At 33.8% G+C, this 14,222-nt stretch overlaps 1 protein-coding gene across 1 annotated transcript; it reads left to right on the forward strand.

Annotated features, from left to right (window-relative positions):
• Positions 1 to 861: 861 nt before the first annotated feature.
• On the forward strand, positions 862 to 8,704 carry LOC132720735 (fibropellin-1-like). The gene is made up of 5 exons (XM_060704928.1): positions 862 to 1,450; positions 4,223 to 4,336; positions 4,618 to 4,731; positions 5,072 to 5,185; positions 5,675 to 8,704. The coding sequence occupies exons 1-5, from the start codon at positions 1,300 to 1,302 to the stop codon at positions 5,875 to 5,877; spliced, it is 696 nt and encodes a 231-aa protein (XP_060560911.1). The 5' UTR covers positions 862 to 1,299; the 3' UTR covers positions 5,878 to 8,704.
• Positions 8,705 to 14,222: the final 5,518 nt, after the last annotated feature.

Genomic DNA, 14,222 nt, shown 5'->3' on the forward strand with positions numbered 1-14,222 from the left:
AACATTCAAAATATTCTTCGTTAAACCAGGGCTGCGTGCTTTCAGAGTTAACATAACTGTTTTATCTGATCAAATGTTTTTAACAAAAGGGGAGGCTACTTTATTAAAAATGCCTTCAAAAACATGTATACAATTATTGATATCATCATGTGACGTTCTAGCTATTATATTGCTCGTTAAATCACGTAAATCTCTTAAGCTGTTGTCGCTCTCTAAATTCTCAATATATGTATTTTTTAAATCGTGTTTCCATACATACTTATGATTTATACTCTCAAAATCGTTTTAATCACAAATATCACAATTATTTTCCGTTATATAGTCAAATGAATATGTAACTGACAATAAACAATGATCCGATACAATATTTGGTAAATCAATATAAAACATAGAAATATTATCAAACATATTTCGCTTGCATAATAAATAATCCACCACACTACGTCCTCTGTTACTTGCAAAAGTATATTTCATCATCATATTATCGTTTCCTTTTCTACCATTAACAAATCTGTAACTTGTTTGCCTACAAAAATCTAGCAGAAGCGTACTGTTATTGTTAACATGACCCTTATCTTCTGAAAACCTCTGCATATCAATATCAGACTGGTACCCTTCAGGCAAATAATCAATATTAAAATCACTCATAGTATCATTTTCCACATAATCAGATAAAGTATGTACGTGCATTAAAGTCTCCAAAAATAGCATAATAATTTTCGATTTCTGACATACTTTCAACATATATAACTGAGTCAATTAACCTATCAAAAATATTACTCTCATTCATAGATTGTCGGCTGCTGTCATCTAAAATCACATAGCATAACCCAATAAAAAAGTATCTATCTGTCCCCAACTTCATCTTAGAAATTTTAACCCAAATAATATCGTCTTGTGAGGTAAAAACTAAAGTATCATCTGTGACTAAATTATTTCTTAAATAAATTATAAAACCGCCTGAATTACGTTTCGCTGAACGTTTAATGTCAGTTCTATTTAAAACAAAATATTCGAAACCATCAACATGTAAATTTGATAATACATCTGTCCATGTTTCTGTAAATAAAATACAATCATTATTACTAAAAAATTTCCTTTATATAGTCAGATTTAAATTTATCAGTCTTTTACTACATAATCCGTTAATGTTCATATACGCGCAACGAACTGTGATCTTCTCCGCTCCGTCCTACCCTTTAACCCCGCGCACGCGCTTTTGAGCAGCCGTGTTATTGTCGCTTCTATTATTAGAAACAGGGAAATTCCCATTTCTGACAGCTGTCAAATCGCGTCTATATGGGCTTGCGGAATGTTTTCGTCGCAAAGTACGCTCTTTTGTACGTGATATATGTGATCCACTACCTTCTACCACTTTGGCATATGTTTGACTATCTGAACTCATATTGTATGATGATTGCACTTATAAAAAATTACACTGATTTTGAGAGTGGGTATTATTTTCAACTAGGCTGACATTTTCGGACACTAAACTAGCATTTTGCACTAAGATTTCAGAAGTATTTCTTAACAAAGCAGGCATACCTCCGAAATGGTTCCCATGCTCCGAGTTCACAATATGTTGTGTCTGCTCACAACGGTTTGGTGACCCATTTACGCTTTGAGTCTCACTTCCTTGACAACTGCTTGCATTTAACAAGTGCGCAAAACCCGTATTATCATCATTCGGCATATTTAATACTCCGGTACTGTTATTATTCTTGTTATTGCTAATTTGATCAATTTGCTGCATCCCGAGTTTACCGTTTGTGTAATGTGACCCACTTTTATCAGTGAGCGAAAATTGCTGTCCACTCATGAATGGGGCGTATCCAGGCGGGGGGTAACTCGTTATTGGGTTAACTATGTATCATGTATTGTACTGCGCTGGTGTATCATTTGTAGGTACTTGAACTACAGAAGGGCGCGGTTGATCCTGCATTTGATGCGTAAATGTTGTTTGGCCAATTTCACTTATATATGTCATTCTGTCGTAATTTACGTATAAATTCCAATTGGGAAATTCATCATGAATCAGCCGACCGCGGTCTGCTATCAATTTTGCTGGGAATACTATAGATACTTTTGATCGTGGGTGTTCGGTACGGTGTCGGGATCTTGCGGATTGAATTTACTTTGGATAGTCGTAATCAACAGAAAATCCAGTATAGTTTTTCAATCTGTTTACTCTACTCATTATATAGTTTATATCACCAAAGTCTCTAAAGTTCACGATTATTGGCCTTTTACTAAACTTTTTACCTTGAACTTTTTCCCAGCCTGTGTGCCCTGGCCATGTACAAGTCTCTCGGGTCTATATCCAGTTTTGATTCAAGAAAATCTGATATAATCGTGAAACAATCTTCATCTCTCGTCTCAACAATACCCCTGAAGATAAGGTTGTTTCGTCTTGATCGGGCCTCTAAGTCTATTGACTTGTACGCTACTGCTTTTAAAAGTTCTGTTTGTAAGTTTGTGACACTGATTACCTGTCCAATTTTCTAGTCTACTTGTACGAGATATTTTTTGAAATCTACAAGACTTCTACTACAGCTCACTTGCTCGTTTCTAATAAATTTTAATTCATCGAACATATGTAAAAGTTTGTTATCAACTGAGCTGTCAATAAAATCTTGCCTGGTAAATTCCAAGTTATCCTTTTTCTGCTCCCCACGTATTCCCCGCTCGGTGAAAATTTGAAATCTGTTTTGGTTGAGCATAACACAAGAATAACACAAGTCAATAATCTAGTGTTTTACAATTGTATAAACACAGTTCTATAAAAATCTTCAAACTATATATAATCTATTCACAATACTATATTAATACAGTTCAGATTCCTTTAAAATTAATCTAAAATATCTCCACTTTATTTTCTACGTCTACACTGTCCGCAATATTTACATGTAATTAGTTTATATTAAGTTGGCGTAATGTATCTCCAATAATTACTCATAAAGACATTATTGAGCTGAATATATAACGTATATTAAAAGGAACGGAGATTTGATTATATATTTTCATTCATGAGCAGACTTGTCAAACCTATGCAATTTTGTGTCCCCGCTATAGGGGGGCGGGGCGGGGGCATGCAGATTAAACCTTGTCCGTCCGTCCACCGGGTGTCCGTTCTCATTTGCGTCGCACTAGCTCAAAAGATATTTGACCTAGTGTTTATAGGGCTATTGGTCAGCATGTGTAGTTGTGCACATAGGTGTTTGCGTGTGGATTAATTCCGTATTTGTAGAGTTATTACTCTTGACTTAGTAAAATTAACAATTTTCAACTTGTGCCACAGGTAGCTGAAAAAGTATTTGACCCAGGGTCATGAAACTTAACAGAAATGTTGCTCAGCATGTGTTATTGTGCAACAGGGGTTTCGGTTGTGGATTTATGCAGTATTTCCAGAGTTAATGCCATTGACTAAGTGAATAAACAATCTTTTGTCGTGTATATCTAACAAATGTTTGACTTATAGTCATGAAACTTTACAGTAATGTTGATATGCATGTGAAGTTATTCACCGGGTGTTTTTGCTATGGATTAATTCTGCTTTGTCAGAATAAATGCCCTTGAATAAGTAAAAATTTGCATTTTTCAACTTGTCATGTATATCTCAAAACGTGTTTGATCATACAACAATCCTGAAAGTCTGCTAGAATGCAACCAAATTATTCTATGACTTTAGTACCCTGCGAATTTTTGAAGTGTTACATCCCGGAGTTCGTACAATATCATCTTTTAAAACTCGAGCAATAAGGAGATTTAAATTTGTAACAAACGTCGATTTTTACAGAACTAAACAGAACTTAACATTAGTACGATGGCGTCATGATGTGATAATGTCACGAAGAACGCATGACGTTACGCGGCAAAACAAATACAAATGACCTAAAAACAGTAACAAATCATGAAATAAATAGAACATTTGTTTTGCATGTAAGATTGAAATATATTTCACTGTGAACACCAGCTATTATATGTTTGCTCGTGGCTACGCCACTTGTGCAAATATTAAATCCGTGAATATATTTCGATCTTACATGCAAAACAAATAAAAGTCCTCTACGTGTTCATGTCCATGTTAATTAATCGGTAAAAAAGGCTTAACTAAAACGCTTATTTAATTTAATGTTATTTGTGCGTTTCTTTCAAGCAATATCTAACATAAACACCCTATACTTGTAACACTGATATACTCAAGAAATATCTGACATTTTAGATATAGATGACTGCATGACTAATCCATGTATCAACGGAGGTATTTGCACAGACCTTGTCAATGGATATACCTGCACATGCTTGGCTGGATATTTTGGAGTCAATTGTTCTGCTGGTACTTCCTTTCTAATTCAGTTATGTCTTTAAATTACTAAAATGTTTCAATATTTTTAAAGTTATCGTTAATATAGAGGAACAATAAATTGTTTGGGTTTTCTCTGTTTCGTATACTTAGTCATACGTATTATGTAGATGTTTAACATTAACTTTTGTGTGAAGTTCAAAGTTTTCAGAAACAATGTGTATTTATATCATTAAACAAATATTGTAAGTACGTTGCAACTTATCTGTTGAGCACCTATACTATTAAAATTGTGTTGTTAAATTATATCCCAGTTGTAGACAATTGTGAAGAGAACCCATGTGAAAATAAAGGAACGTGTGAGAATAAAATAAATACACGGATATGTCATTGTGTTGATGGCTATGATGGTATTAACTGTGAAATAGGTAAATTTCATTTACCTGTAATTGATAATACACTTAATTCTGAAATATATTGTTCAGAACGTTTTTTTAATACCTGGTGAAATTAGAAATAATGTATTGTATAATTATGTAGTACGATTTGTCTCAAAATGGTCTTGTACGACTTAAAGAAGTTTTTATTAGCGTCTCTTTCATTATAGTTATATACAAATAAAATAAAGTTCCATTATGCTGTATTATTAAGTAGCAATACAGTAACAAAAAATAATAAAAAGTACTTTTTCTTAAAGTTAATTGAACGACAGAATGTTTTTATAGCTAAAATTTGGTAAATACTTTAACGATTCTTTTGCATTTTAAGATATAAATGACTGTGAAAACAACCCTTGTCAAAATGGCGGAAGTTGTACAGATTTAGTAAATGGTTATAAATGTGCTTGCGTGAATGGATATGAAGGAACCAATTGCCAAACAGGTAAAACATCCTATAAGATAAATCAGTAACATTGGTAACCTGTTATAGTGTTGAGTTCCTACAGTTGCGACTGTAATATGACCTGCTTGTGTTTTAGTTTAAAAGAAATATTGGTCATGCCATTCTAAGGTTTGTGGATTTTTTTTCGTTTCAAAACAAGTATTGATACATTTTCAAGTATTTTACAACAAGCTCTTTTTAACATTTCAACTTTTTTGATTAGTTAATTTTTCACGCGTTCAGACTAATACAAAAATAGGATGCTGGTATGCCAATTTTATCAGATATCAAATCTATTCGGTTATAATATGGCAACAGACAAAACTCTGCCTTATCTAAAACAATATTGATTTTAATCAAAGATTTGCTAGCTTTTAATTTTGATATTTCTACTTACATGTAGGTACTAAACTTAATGAAAATGAAAATAGTTGAATATTTAATCTATTGTATCATATTTTATGATGAAATTTATCATACCATTTCCAGATATCAATGAATGCTCAACCGATCCATGCAAGAATGGTGGTACCTGTAAAGATCTAGTTAATGCATATGAATGCGAATGTGTTGCTGGATACGAAGGCAAAAACTGCAATAATGGTAAGAGTACCATGCAAGCAAATGATAAACAATTTTTTAAAAGGGAAAACCCTTTTGACAAAATGGCAACATTTAACGAAAGAAAATAGCAGTTTTTATTTTTTAAATATCTATCATTTTTGTCTATTAGTGTCGTTACTTTGGAGGGGTTATATCATGTACAGTACTGATATGTGCATTTTAATCAATTTCAGGTGCGATAAAAAGATGGCATACATTTTTTTATCTATTTCTTTGGATTTTTATTCTCGTTCACGCGACATAGTCATCGTTTGCTACGTGGCAAAGAGATATCATCTCGATTAATAGAGATGAATAAGGTCACATGTCGGCTCTGTGCCTACAAAGTTTCATGCTGATACCTCTTATACTTTTAGAGTTATGTCCCGGACAAACTTCAAAGTGTAAAATAAACAAAGGGGGATAATTCAAAAATTAGGCAAGGCAGAGTTACGGTTCTTGTGCACTGCACACCTACTCAATGAGATCTATCTACCTACAAAGTTCATGTTGATACCTCTTATACTTTTAGAGTTATGCCCCGGACAAACTTCAAAGTGTAAAAATAAACAAAGGGGAATAATCCAAAAATTAGGCAAGGCAGAGTTACGGTTCTTGTGCACTGCACACCTACTCATTGAGATCTATCTACCTACAAAGTTTCATGTTGATACCTCTTATACTTTTAGAGTTATGTCCCGGACAAACTTCAAAGTGTAAAAATAAACAAAGGGGAATAATCCAAAAATTAGGCAAGGCAGAGTTACGGTTCTTGTGCACTGCACACCTACTCAATGAGATCTATCTACCTACAAAGTTTCATGTTGATACCTCTTATACTTTTAGAGTTATGTCCCGGTCAAACTTCAAAGTGTAAAAATAAACAAAGAGGAATAATTCAAAAATTAGGCAAGGCAGAGTTATGGTTCTTGTGCACTGCACACCTACTCAATGAGATCTATCTACCTACAAAGTTTCATGTTGATACCTCCTGTTGTTTCAAAGTTATGTCCCGGACAAGAAAAGGGGACGGACGGACGGACGGACAGACGGACGGACAAGGCGGCGACTATATGCTCCCCCGAAATTTTTCGGGGAGCATAAAAATGTAAAAGGCCGATGATTAAAGTTTTTCATTCAATATCAAGTTAATATACAATATTCGATATTGAAACAATCTTATTTAAACCTTTTTAGCTCGACTATTCGAAGAATATGAGAGCTATTGTAGTCGCCCCGGCGTCGGCGTCAGCGTTGGCGTCAGCGTCCGCGTCGGCGTCTGCGTTGGTTAAAGTTTTTTGTAAAGTCATATATCTCAATCATTACTTGACATATTCAATTGAAACTTACAATACTTATTTATAGTAACAAGGTACATTAGATTGACAATTTGGATAACTCTGCCTACAATATTGACAGAATTATGCCCCTTTTTAACTTGGAAATTTTGGTTAAAGTTTTTTGTAAAGTCAAATATCTCAATTATTGCTTGAGATATTCAATTGAAACTTACAATACTTATTAATAGTAACAAGGTACATCAGATTGACAAGTTGGATAACTCTGCCTACAATATTGACAGAATTATGCCCCTTTGGAACTTACAAATTTTGGTTAAAGTTTTTTTGTAAAGTCAAATATCTCAATTATTGCTTGAGATATTCAATTGAAATTTAAAATACTTTTTAGCTCACCTGTCACAAAGTGACAGGGTGAGCTTTTGTGATCGCTTTTCGTCCGTCGTCCGTCCGTCCGTCGTCCGTCCGTCCGTCCGTAAACTTTTACTTTAAATGACATCTCCTCATAAACCACTAAGCCAATTTCATCCAAACTTCACAGGAATGTCTCTTTGGTGGTCACCTTTAAAAATTGTTCAAAGAATTTAATTCCATGCAGAACTCTGGTTGCCATGGCAATCAAAAGAAAAAACTTTAAATATCTTCTTTTAAAAAACCCAAAGAGCTAGAGCTTAGATATTTGGCATGAAACATCTTCTAGTGAGTGTCTACAAAGTTTGTTCAAATAAAAGCCCTGGGGTCAAAATTGGCCCCGCCCCAGGGGGTCATTGATTTTCCCTATATGCATATAGTAAAAACTTAAAATATCTTCTTTTAAAGAACCCATAGAGCTAGAGCTAAGATATTTAGCATGAAACATCTTCTAATGGGTGTCTACCAAGTTTGTTCAAATAAAAGCCTTGGGGTCAAAATTGGCCCCGCCCCAGGGGGTCATTGATTTTCCCTATATGCATATAGTAAAAACTTAAAAAATCTTCTTTTAAAGAACCCATAGAGCTAGAGCTAAGATATTTAGCATGAAACATCTTCTAATGGGTGTCTACCAAGTTTGTTCAAATAAAAGCCCTGGGGTCAAAATTGGCCCCGCCCCAGGGGGTCATTGATTTTCCCTATATGCATATAGTAAAAACTTAAAAAATCTTCTTTTAAAGAACCCAAAGAGCTAGAGCTAAGATATTTAGCATGAAACATGTTCTAATGAGTGTCTACCAAGTTTGTTCAAATAAAAGCCCTGGGGTCAAAATTGGCCCCGCCCCAGGGGGTCATTGATTTTCCCTATATGTATATAGTAAAAACTTAAAAAATCTTCTTTTAAAGAACCGTAAGAGCTAGAGCTTAGATATTTGGCATGAAACATCTTCTAGTGAATGTCTACCAAGTTTGTTCAAATAAAAGCCCTGGGGTTAAAATTGGCCCCGTCCCAGGGGGTCATAGATTTTCCCTATGTGCATATAGTAAAAACTTAAAAATCTTCTTTTAAAGAACCCAAAGAGCTAGAGCTAAGATATTTAGCATGAAACATCTTCTAATGAGTGTCTACCAAGTTTGTTCAAATAAAAGCCCTGGGGTCAAAATTGGCCCCGCCCCAGGGGGTCATTGATTTTCCCTATATGCATATTATAAGTAAAAACTTAAAAAATCTTCTTTTAAAGAACTCAAAGAGCTAGAGCTAAGATATTTAGCATGAAACATGTTCTAATGGGTGTCTACCAAGTATTTTCAAATAAAAGCCCTGGGGTCAAAACTGGCCTCGCCCCGGGGGTCATTGATTTTCCTTATATGTGTACATGTATAGCAAAAACTTAAAAATCTTCTTTGAAAAAAACCCAAATAGCTTGAGTTTAGATATTATACATGAAACATCTTTAAGTAAATATCTACAAAGTTTGTTCAAATAAAAGCCCGGGGGTCAAAACTGGCCCTGCCCCAGGGGTGTCATTATTTTTAACTATATGTGTATATTAAAAACTTAAAAAATCTTCTTTTAAAAAACCCAATGAGCTAGAACTTAGATGTTTAGCATGAAACATCTTCTTATGAGTGTCTACCAAGTCTGTTCAAATAAAAGCCCTTGGGTAAAAATTGGCCCGGGGGGGGGGCTATATACAGGTGAGCGACCTCAGGGCCATCATGGCCCTCTTGTTTATAGTAACAATGTACATCAGTTTGCAAAATTGCATAACTCTGCCTGCAAAATTTGAAGAATTATTTGCCCCTTTGAAACTTAGAAATTTTGGTTAAAGGTTAAAGGTCTTCAAAGATATTTACTTGAAACTTTACACATGCACTTAGGGTCATAATTGGAGGGTCATAATTGTATGTCACTGACCAAGTTCCATAACTCTATCTTGCATTAAGGCTGATTCACATCCCCTTTTCTACTTTGTCTCTTAATGTTTATGGTAAATGTTTACATGCAAGTTTTACATATCTCAATAACTATTAAAGATATTTATTTAAAACTTCACATATGCATTTAGGGTCATAATTGTAGGTCACTGACAAAGATCCATAATTCTATCTTGCATTTAGGCTGATTTTTCTCACCTTTTTCAACTTAGAAATTCATGGTAAAGTTTTGCTTGTAAGCTGTTATCTCAATTACTACTGAAGGGTTTGTGCCTTTTTTGGGACAATTTTATGCATTCATAATAATAAAGCAGTGATTTACTTGATAAAACATCTTAATTAGAAGCCTTTGTACCTTTTCTGTCAAATTTATGTATTCATAGGTAATTAGTATTATTATACTCAATAAAACAACCTTGTGACATTACCTTCCGAATAGTCAAGCCAATACTGTATAAGTAGACTCTCTCTAAGGCCTATAACATGAATTTATTTTTAAAAAATTAGACCTTTTGTGATCTTAAAAAAATCAACATTATCAAGGCTCTTTTACTATCAAGCACTTAGAATAGTCGAGCGTGCTGTCCTACCGACAGCTCTTGTTATACCTGTCATGTGAAAATAATCCCTCAATTTTTTCTAAATTGAGAAGTCATCACTTATGTCCTTTCTCTTCAACCCCCCCCCCCCCCAAAAAAAAAAAAAATTAATAAAAAAGCAGGTTTTATATCAATTAAACATCAGTCATGTTATAGAATAAAAAACACTTGGCTGTCAGGATGTTAAAAAACTTTACAACGGTTTTAAAGTTATGTAGCGGACACAAATTGTACACCTTTTAACCCCTGACCTTTAAGTGTGACCTTGACATTGGGGATGGCAACCCAATTATTGCGCTTTGCACATAGCCTCAATATGGTAATAACTTGTGCCAAGTTATTTCAGAAAAAAATTCAGTAGTTTAAAAGTTATGCAGCGGACACGAAATGTAGACTTAAATTATGAAATAACATTTGGGGCTAGCAATTTATTTCAACCATTATAAATGGTAAATAAGAAAGCAATGCCTGGTCTCATATACCAGCTTTAATCATTTGCAGAGTAAACAATAGAATATTCAAAATTTCAGCATTTGTTGCTGAAATATTGTATATCATGTTAAAAACAAAAATCAAAACACCCAAGCTTTTATCTGAATTAAATTAGTAGGGATGGCAACGAGTTACCGGTTAACCGAGTACTAGATCGAACATCTGAATATCAGTTAACAAAATAGATATTCGATTACTCAGAAAAATATATATTTTCTAATTTTTTTTGTGATTTAGAAAGATTGGTGTATCCAATTAGTTCAGAAATTTGGGAATAAGAATGTATCTTCATAAATACCCATTAAATGCATTTGAAACATTCTTGCAGAGGTGCGAAAATGATATCATAAATTTAACGAGGTGATCAACAGTTTGACATGCGCACCTGTGTTGCTTATGTCATCCAGCCTCTTAAATGATATTTAATTACCTGTAATTGTGTAGCCGAACTAACTGTTTTGAAAACAACAAAGGGCCAATTGCTATCATGAATGTAAGAATAAAGGTAACTAGTATTTAGACCAGGTTAAAAACTTTTGTTGCCGCCAATTAGAACTTGTAAAATATTATGTTGTTGATTTAATTATAATTAATTTGTCTCCTGTGCAGTTCTATTTACTATCTACAGAATTCTATGAATTTAAATAGAAAACGAAAGTAGCATGCAGACGGTATTGATATTGTGTGATAAACTTTGAAGATCACTGGCAATCATCCGAGTAACCGAGTACTAGATCGGAAAAATGACCGAGTACTCGAGTATTGATTTTGGTATAGGTTGCCATCCCTATAAATTAGTGCCATTGTATATCTGTCCGGACACATGGTGCTGTAGTGTGGACAATTTTGGTAGTTTTGATACCCTCCTTGATGAGCCTCAGATAAAAGAGTCAATATAAAAAATATATTATAATCAATCAAAAATAAACAAATTTGTTTGTTTATTAGAAGAACCTAGCTGTACTGTGTCAAAATCTCAGATCTCTAGCTTTCAATTATTTTCTGTATGGAATAATGTTCAAAAAGTGTCAGGTTGATGGTCCACGACCAGTAGTTGTTTTGAAGAATAGTTATGTAAGCAACACTTATTAACGTTCAAAAAGGACCATAATTTAGTCAAATACATGCTAGAATTACCTGCCTTGGATAGTTACTTTTATTTATGATCCCCAAAACTTGTATGAAGTTTAAGGTGAATACCTTTAGTTGTTTTGAAGAATAATGTTGTAAGCAACACTTATAAACGTTAAAGAAGGACCATAATTTAGTCAAAATCCATGCTAGAGTTACGGGCCTTGGATAGTGACCTTTATTTTTGATCCTGCAAACATGAATGAAGTTTAAAGTTGATAATCCTTTAGTTGTTTTGAAGAATAATATGGTAAGAAACACTTATAAACGTTCAAATAGGACCATAATTTAATAATTCAAAATCCATGCTAGAGTTACGGGCCTTGGATAGTGACCATTATATATGATCCTGCAAGCAACACTTATAAACGTTAAAGAAGGACCATAATTAAGTCAAAATCCATGCTAGAGTTACGGGCCTTGGATAGTGACCTTTATTTATGATCCCGAAAACTTGTATGAAGTTTAAAGTTAATATGTTTAGTTGTTTTGAAGAAGAATATTGTAAGAAACACTTATTTACGTTCAAAAAGGACCATAATTTAGTAAAAATCCATGCTAGAGTTACCTGCCTTGGATAGTGACCATTATTTATGATTCTGCAAGCATGTATGAAGTTTAAAGTGAATACCTTTAGTTCTTTTGAAGAAAATAATGTTGTAAGCAACATTTATAAAGGTTCAAAAAGAACCATAATTTAGTCAAAACCCATAATAGAGTTACTGGCCTTGGATAGTGACCATTGTTTATGATCCTGCAAGCATGTATGAAGTTGAAGTTAATATCTTTAGTTGTTTTGAAGAATAATGTTGTAAGAAACACTTAAATAAATGTTCAAAAAGGACCATAATTCAGTCAAAATCCATGCTAGAGTTACAGGCCTTGGAAAATGACTATAAAATATGAATTAACTTAAGTTTCAATTGAATACCTTTAGTAGTTTTGAAGATTGAAGTTGCAAGCAAAACTTATACCAAGGATTTTTTAAGTTCAAAAAGGGCTAAAATTCTGTTTAATTCCATGCAAGAGTTATGGGCCTTGAAAGTGACCTTATAATATGCTCTTAAATGAGTGTGTGAAGTACAAGCAAATATCGTAAGTGGTTCATGGGATATGATATTGCACGTAAAACTGTAACCAAATTGTTACACTAATTCTGACATCCGGGTGAGTAGAATAGTCCTACTATTTTTGGAATGGTCAAGCTTGAGATAAATCTGTTAAAATATAATTATAAGCTACCTTTGAATTAAAAAACACTGTCCCAATATTTTTATCAATCAAGACATTTTAAAGGATTTCTATAGAGTTTTTAATGAAATATAATAGACAATATCAACAAGGAAAGGCGGTGTTCAATGAACGCAACCCCACATGACCCAGCAACAAGAACTAGCAGCAAGGAGCCCAGGAGGACCGTCATGTGGATTAGTTATATCTGGATAATTTGGGAAGTAATGTACATAATTAAAAACAATTATTGCTAAATGTAAAGTTTTCTTGACTTTTGCCTGTGAACTCAAATAAATGGGCTTAATATCACTATAATTTTCCTTCCTTATCGTCATGTAATAAAGGGTATGATCTGAACTTGGCTAGACTGAATTGTATGGGTCTTTTTTTTAGCATAAGTTACTCCCAAAATGTGTCTATGGAAGTAAAAATTATAAACAGACATGATGTTTTGCAAAAGTTGTTCATTGTGTTAAAAAGTGTTTTATAATTTTACAAGATATGTCATAGTTTGTCCTAGGGGGCATCAAAAGCTTTTTTGTCCAAGGGAGGCTATTTCATTTAATAGGTTGTCCAAGGGGTCTTTATTAGCATTATACCTATGAACAATCTTACTAAAGCTCAGATATGATATATCCTTACTAAGGATTTCCCAAGAATTTAGCTTTACATGACTGTATTTTTGTTAGAAAAAGAATGATTGAAGTAATATGAAACAAATAAACTGGAAATAATAGACTCAATTTTTAATGGTCAATATTGTTTTGGCAGTTTACAGGGTCTGCAGGCTATATGCACAACGCCATGTTTGTTTTCCAAATCACTCAAAATTGATTTTCCAGTAGATAAAAAAAGAAACCTGACATGGCTTTAAAGATTATGAAAGCTCGCCGCTGATTGCCTGTTTAAAAGGATATGAGAAGGTGACAACCTATTGCTGATAATCAGATCCTAAAACGTTGACATATGACAGATGTCGTAGGGGGGTTAATTTGGTAGTTTGTCCAAGGGGCTTGGGGGATATTAAAACTTTTTGTTCAAGGGAGGTCATTTTGATCAAAGTCTCTACTATAGGGTGTGCAGAGGGGTCTATATTAGTGTTATGGAACATGTCATAGGGGGTCAATTTCAGAAGCTTGTCGGAGGGTGGATATTGAATGTCTTTGTCCAAGGGGACTTATTTGGAGCAGACGTCTCTTCCATAGGTTGTCCAGGGGGGTCTTTTATTAGAAGTAATATACCTATGGAAGATGTACTAGGGTGTCAATTTCAGTAGCTTGTCCGAGGGTGGATATTGAATGTTTTTGTCCAAGGGGGCTTATTTGGAGCAGA

The sequence above is a fragment of the Ruditapes philippinarum genome, unplaced genomic scaffold (assembly GCF_026571515.1).
Source record: "Ruditapes philippinarum isolate M1 unplaced genomic scaffold, ASM2657151v2 ctg2689_1_1_1_1, whole genome shotgun sequence".
Lineage (NCBI taxonomy): Eukaryota > Metazoa > Mollusca > Bivalvia > Venerida > Veneridae > Ruditapes > Ruditapes philippinarum.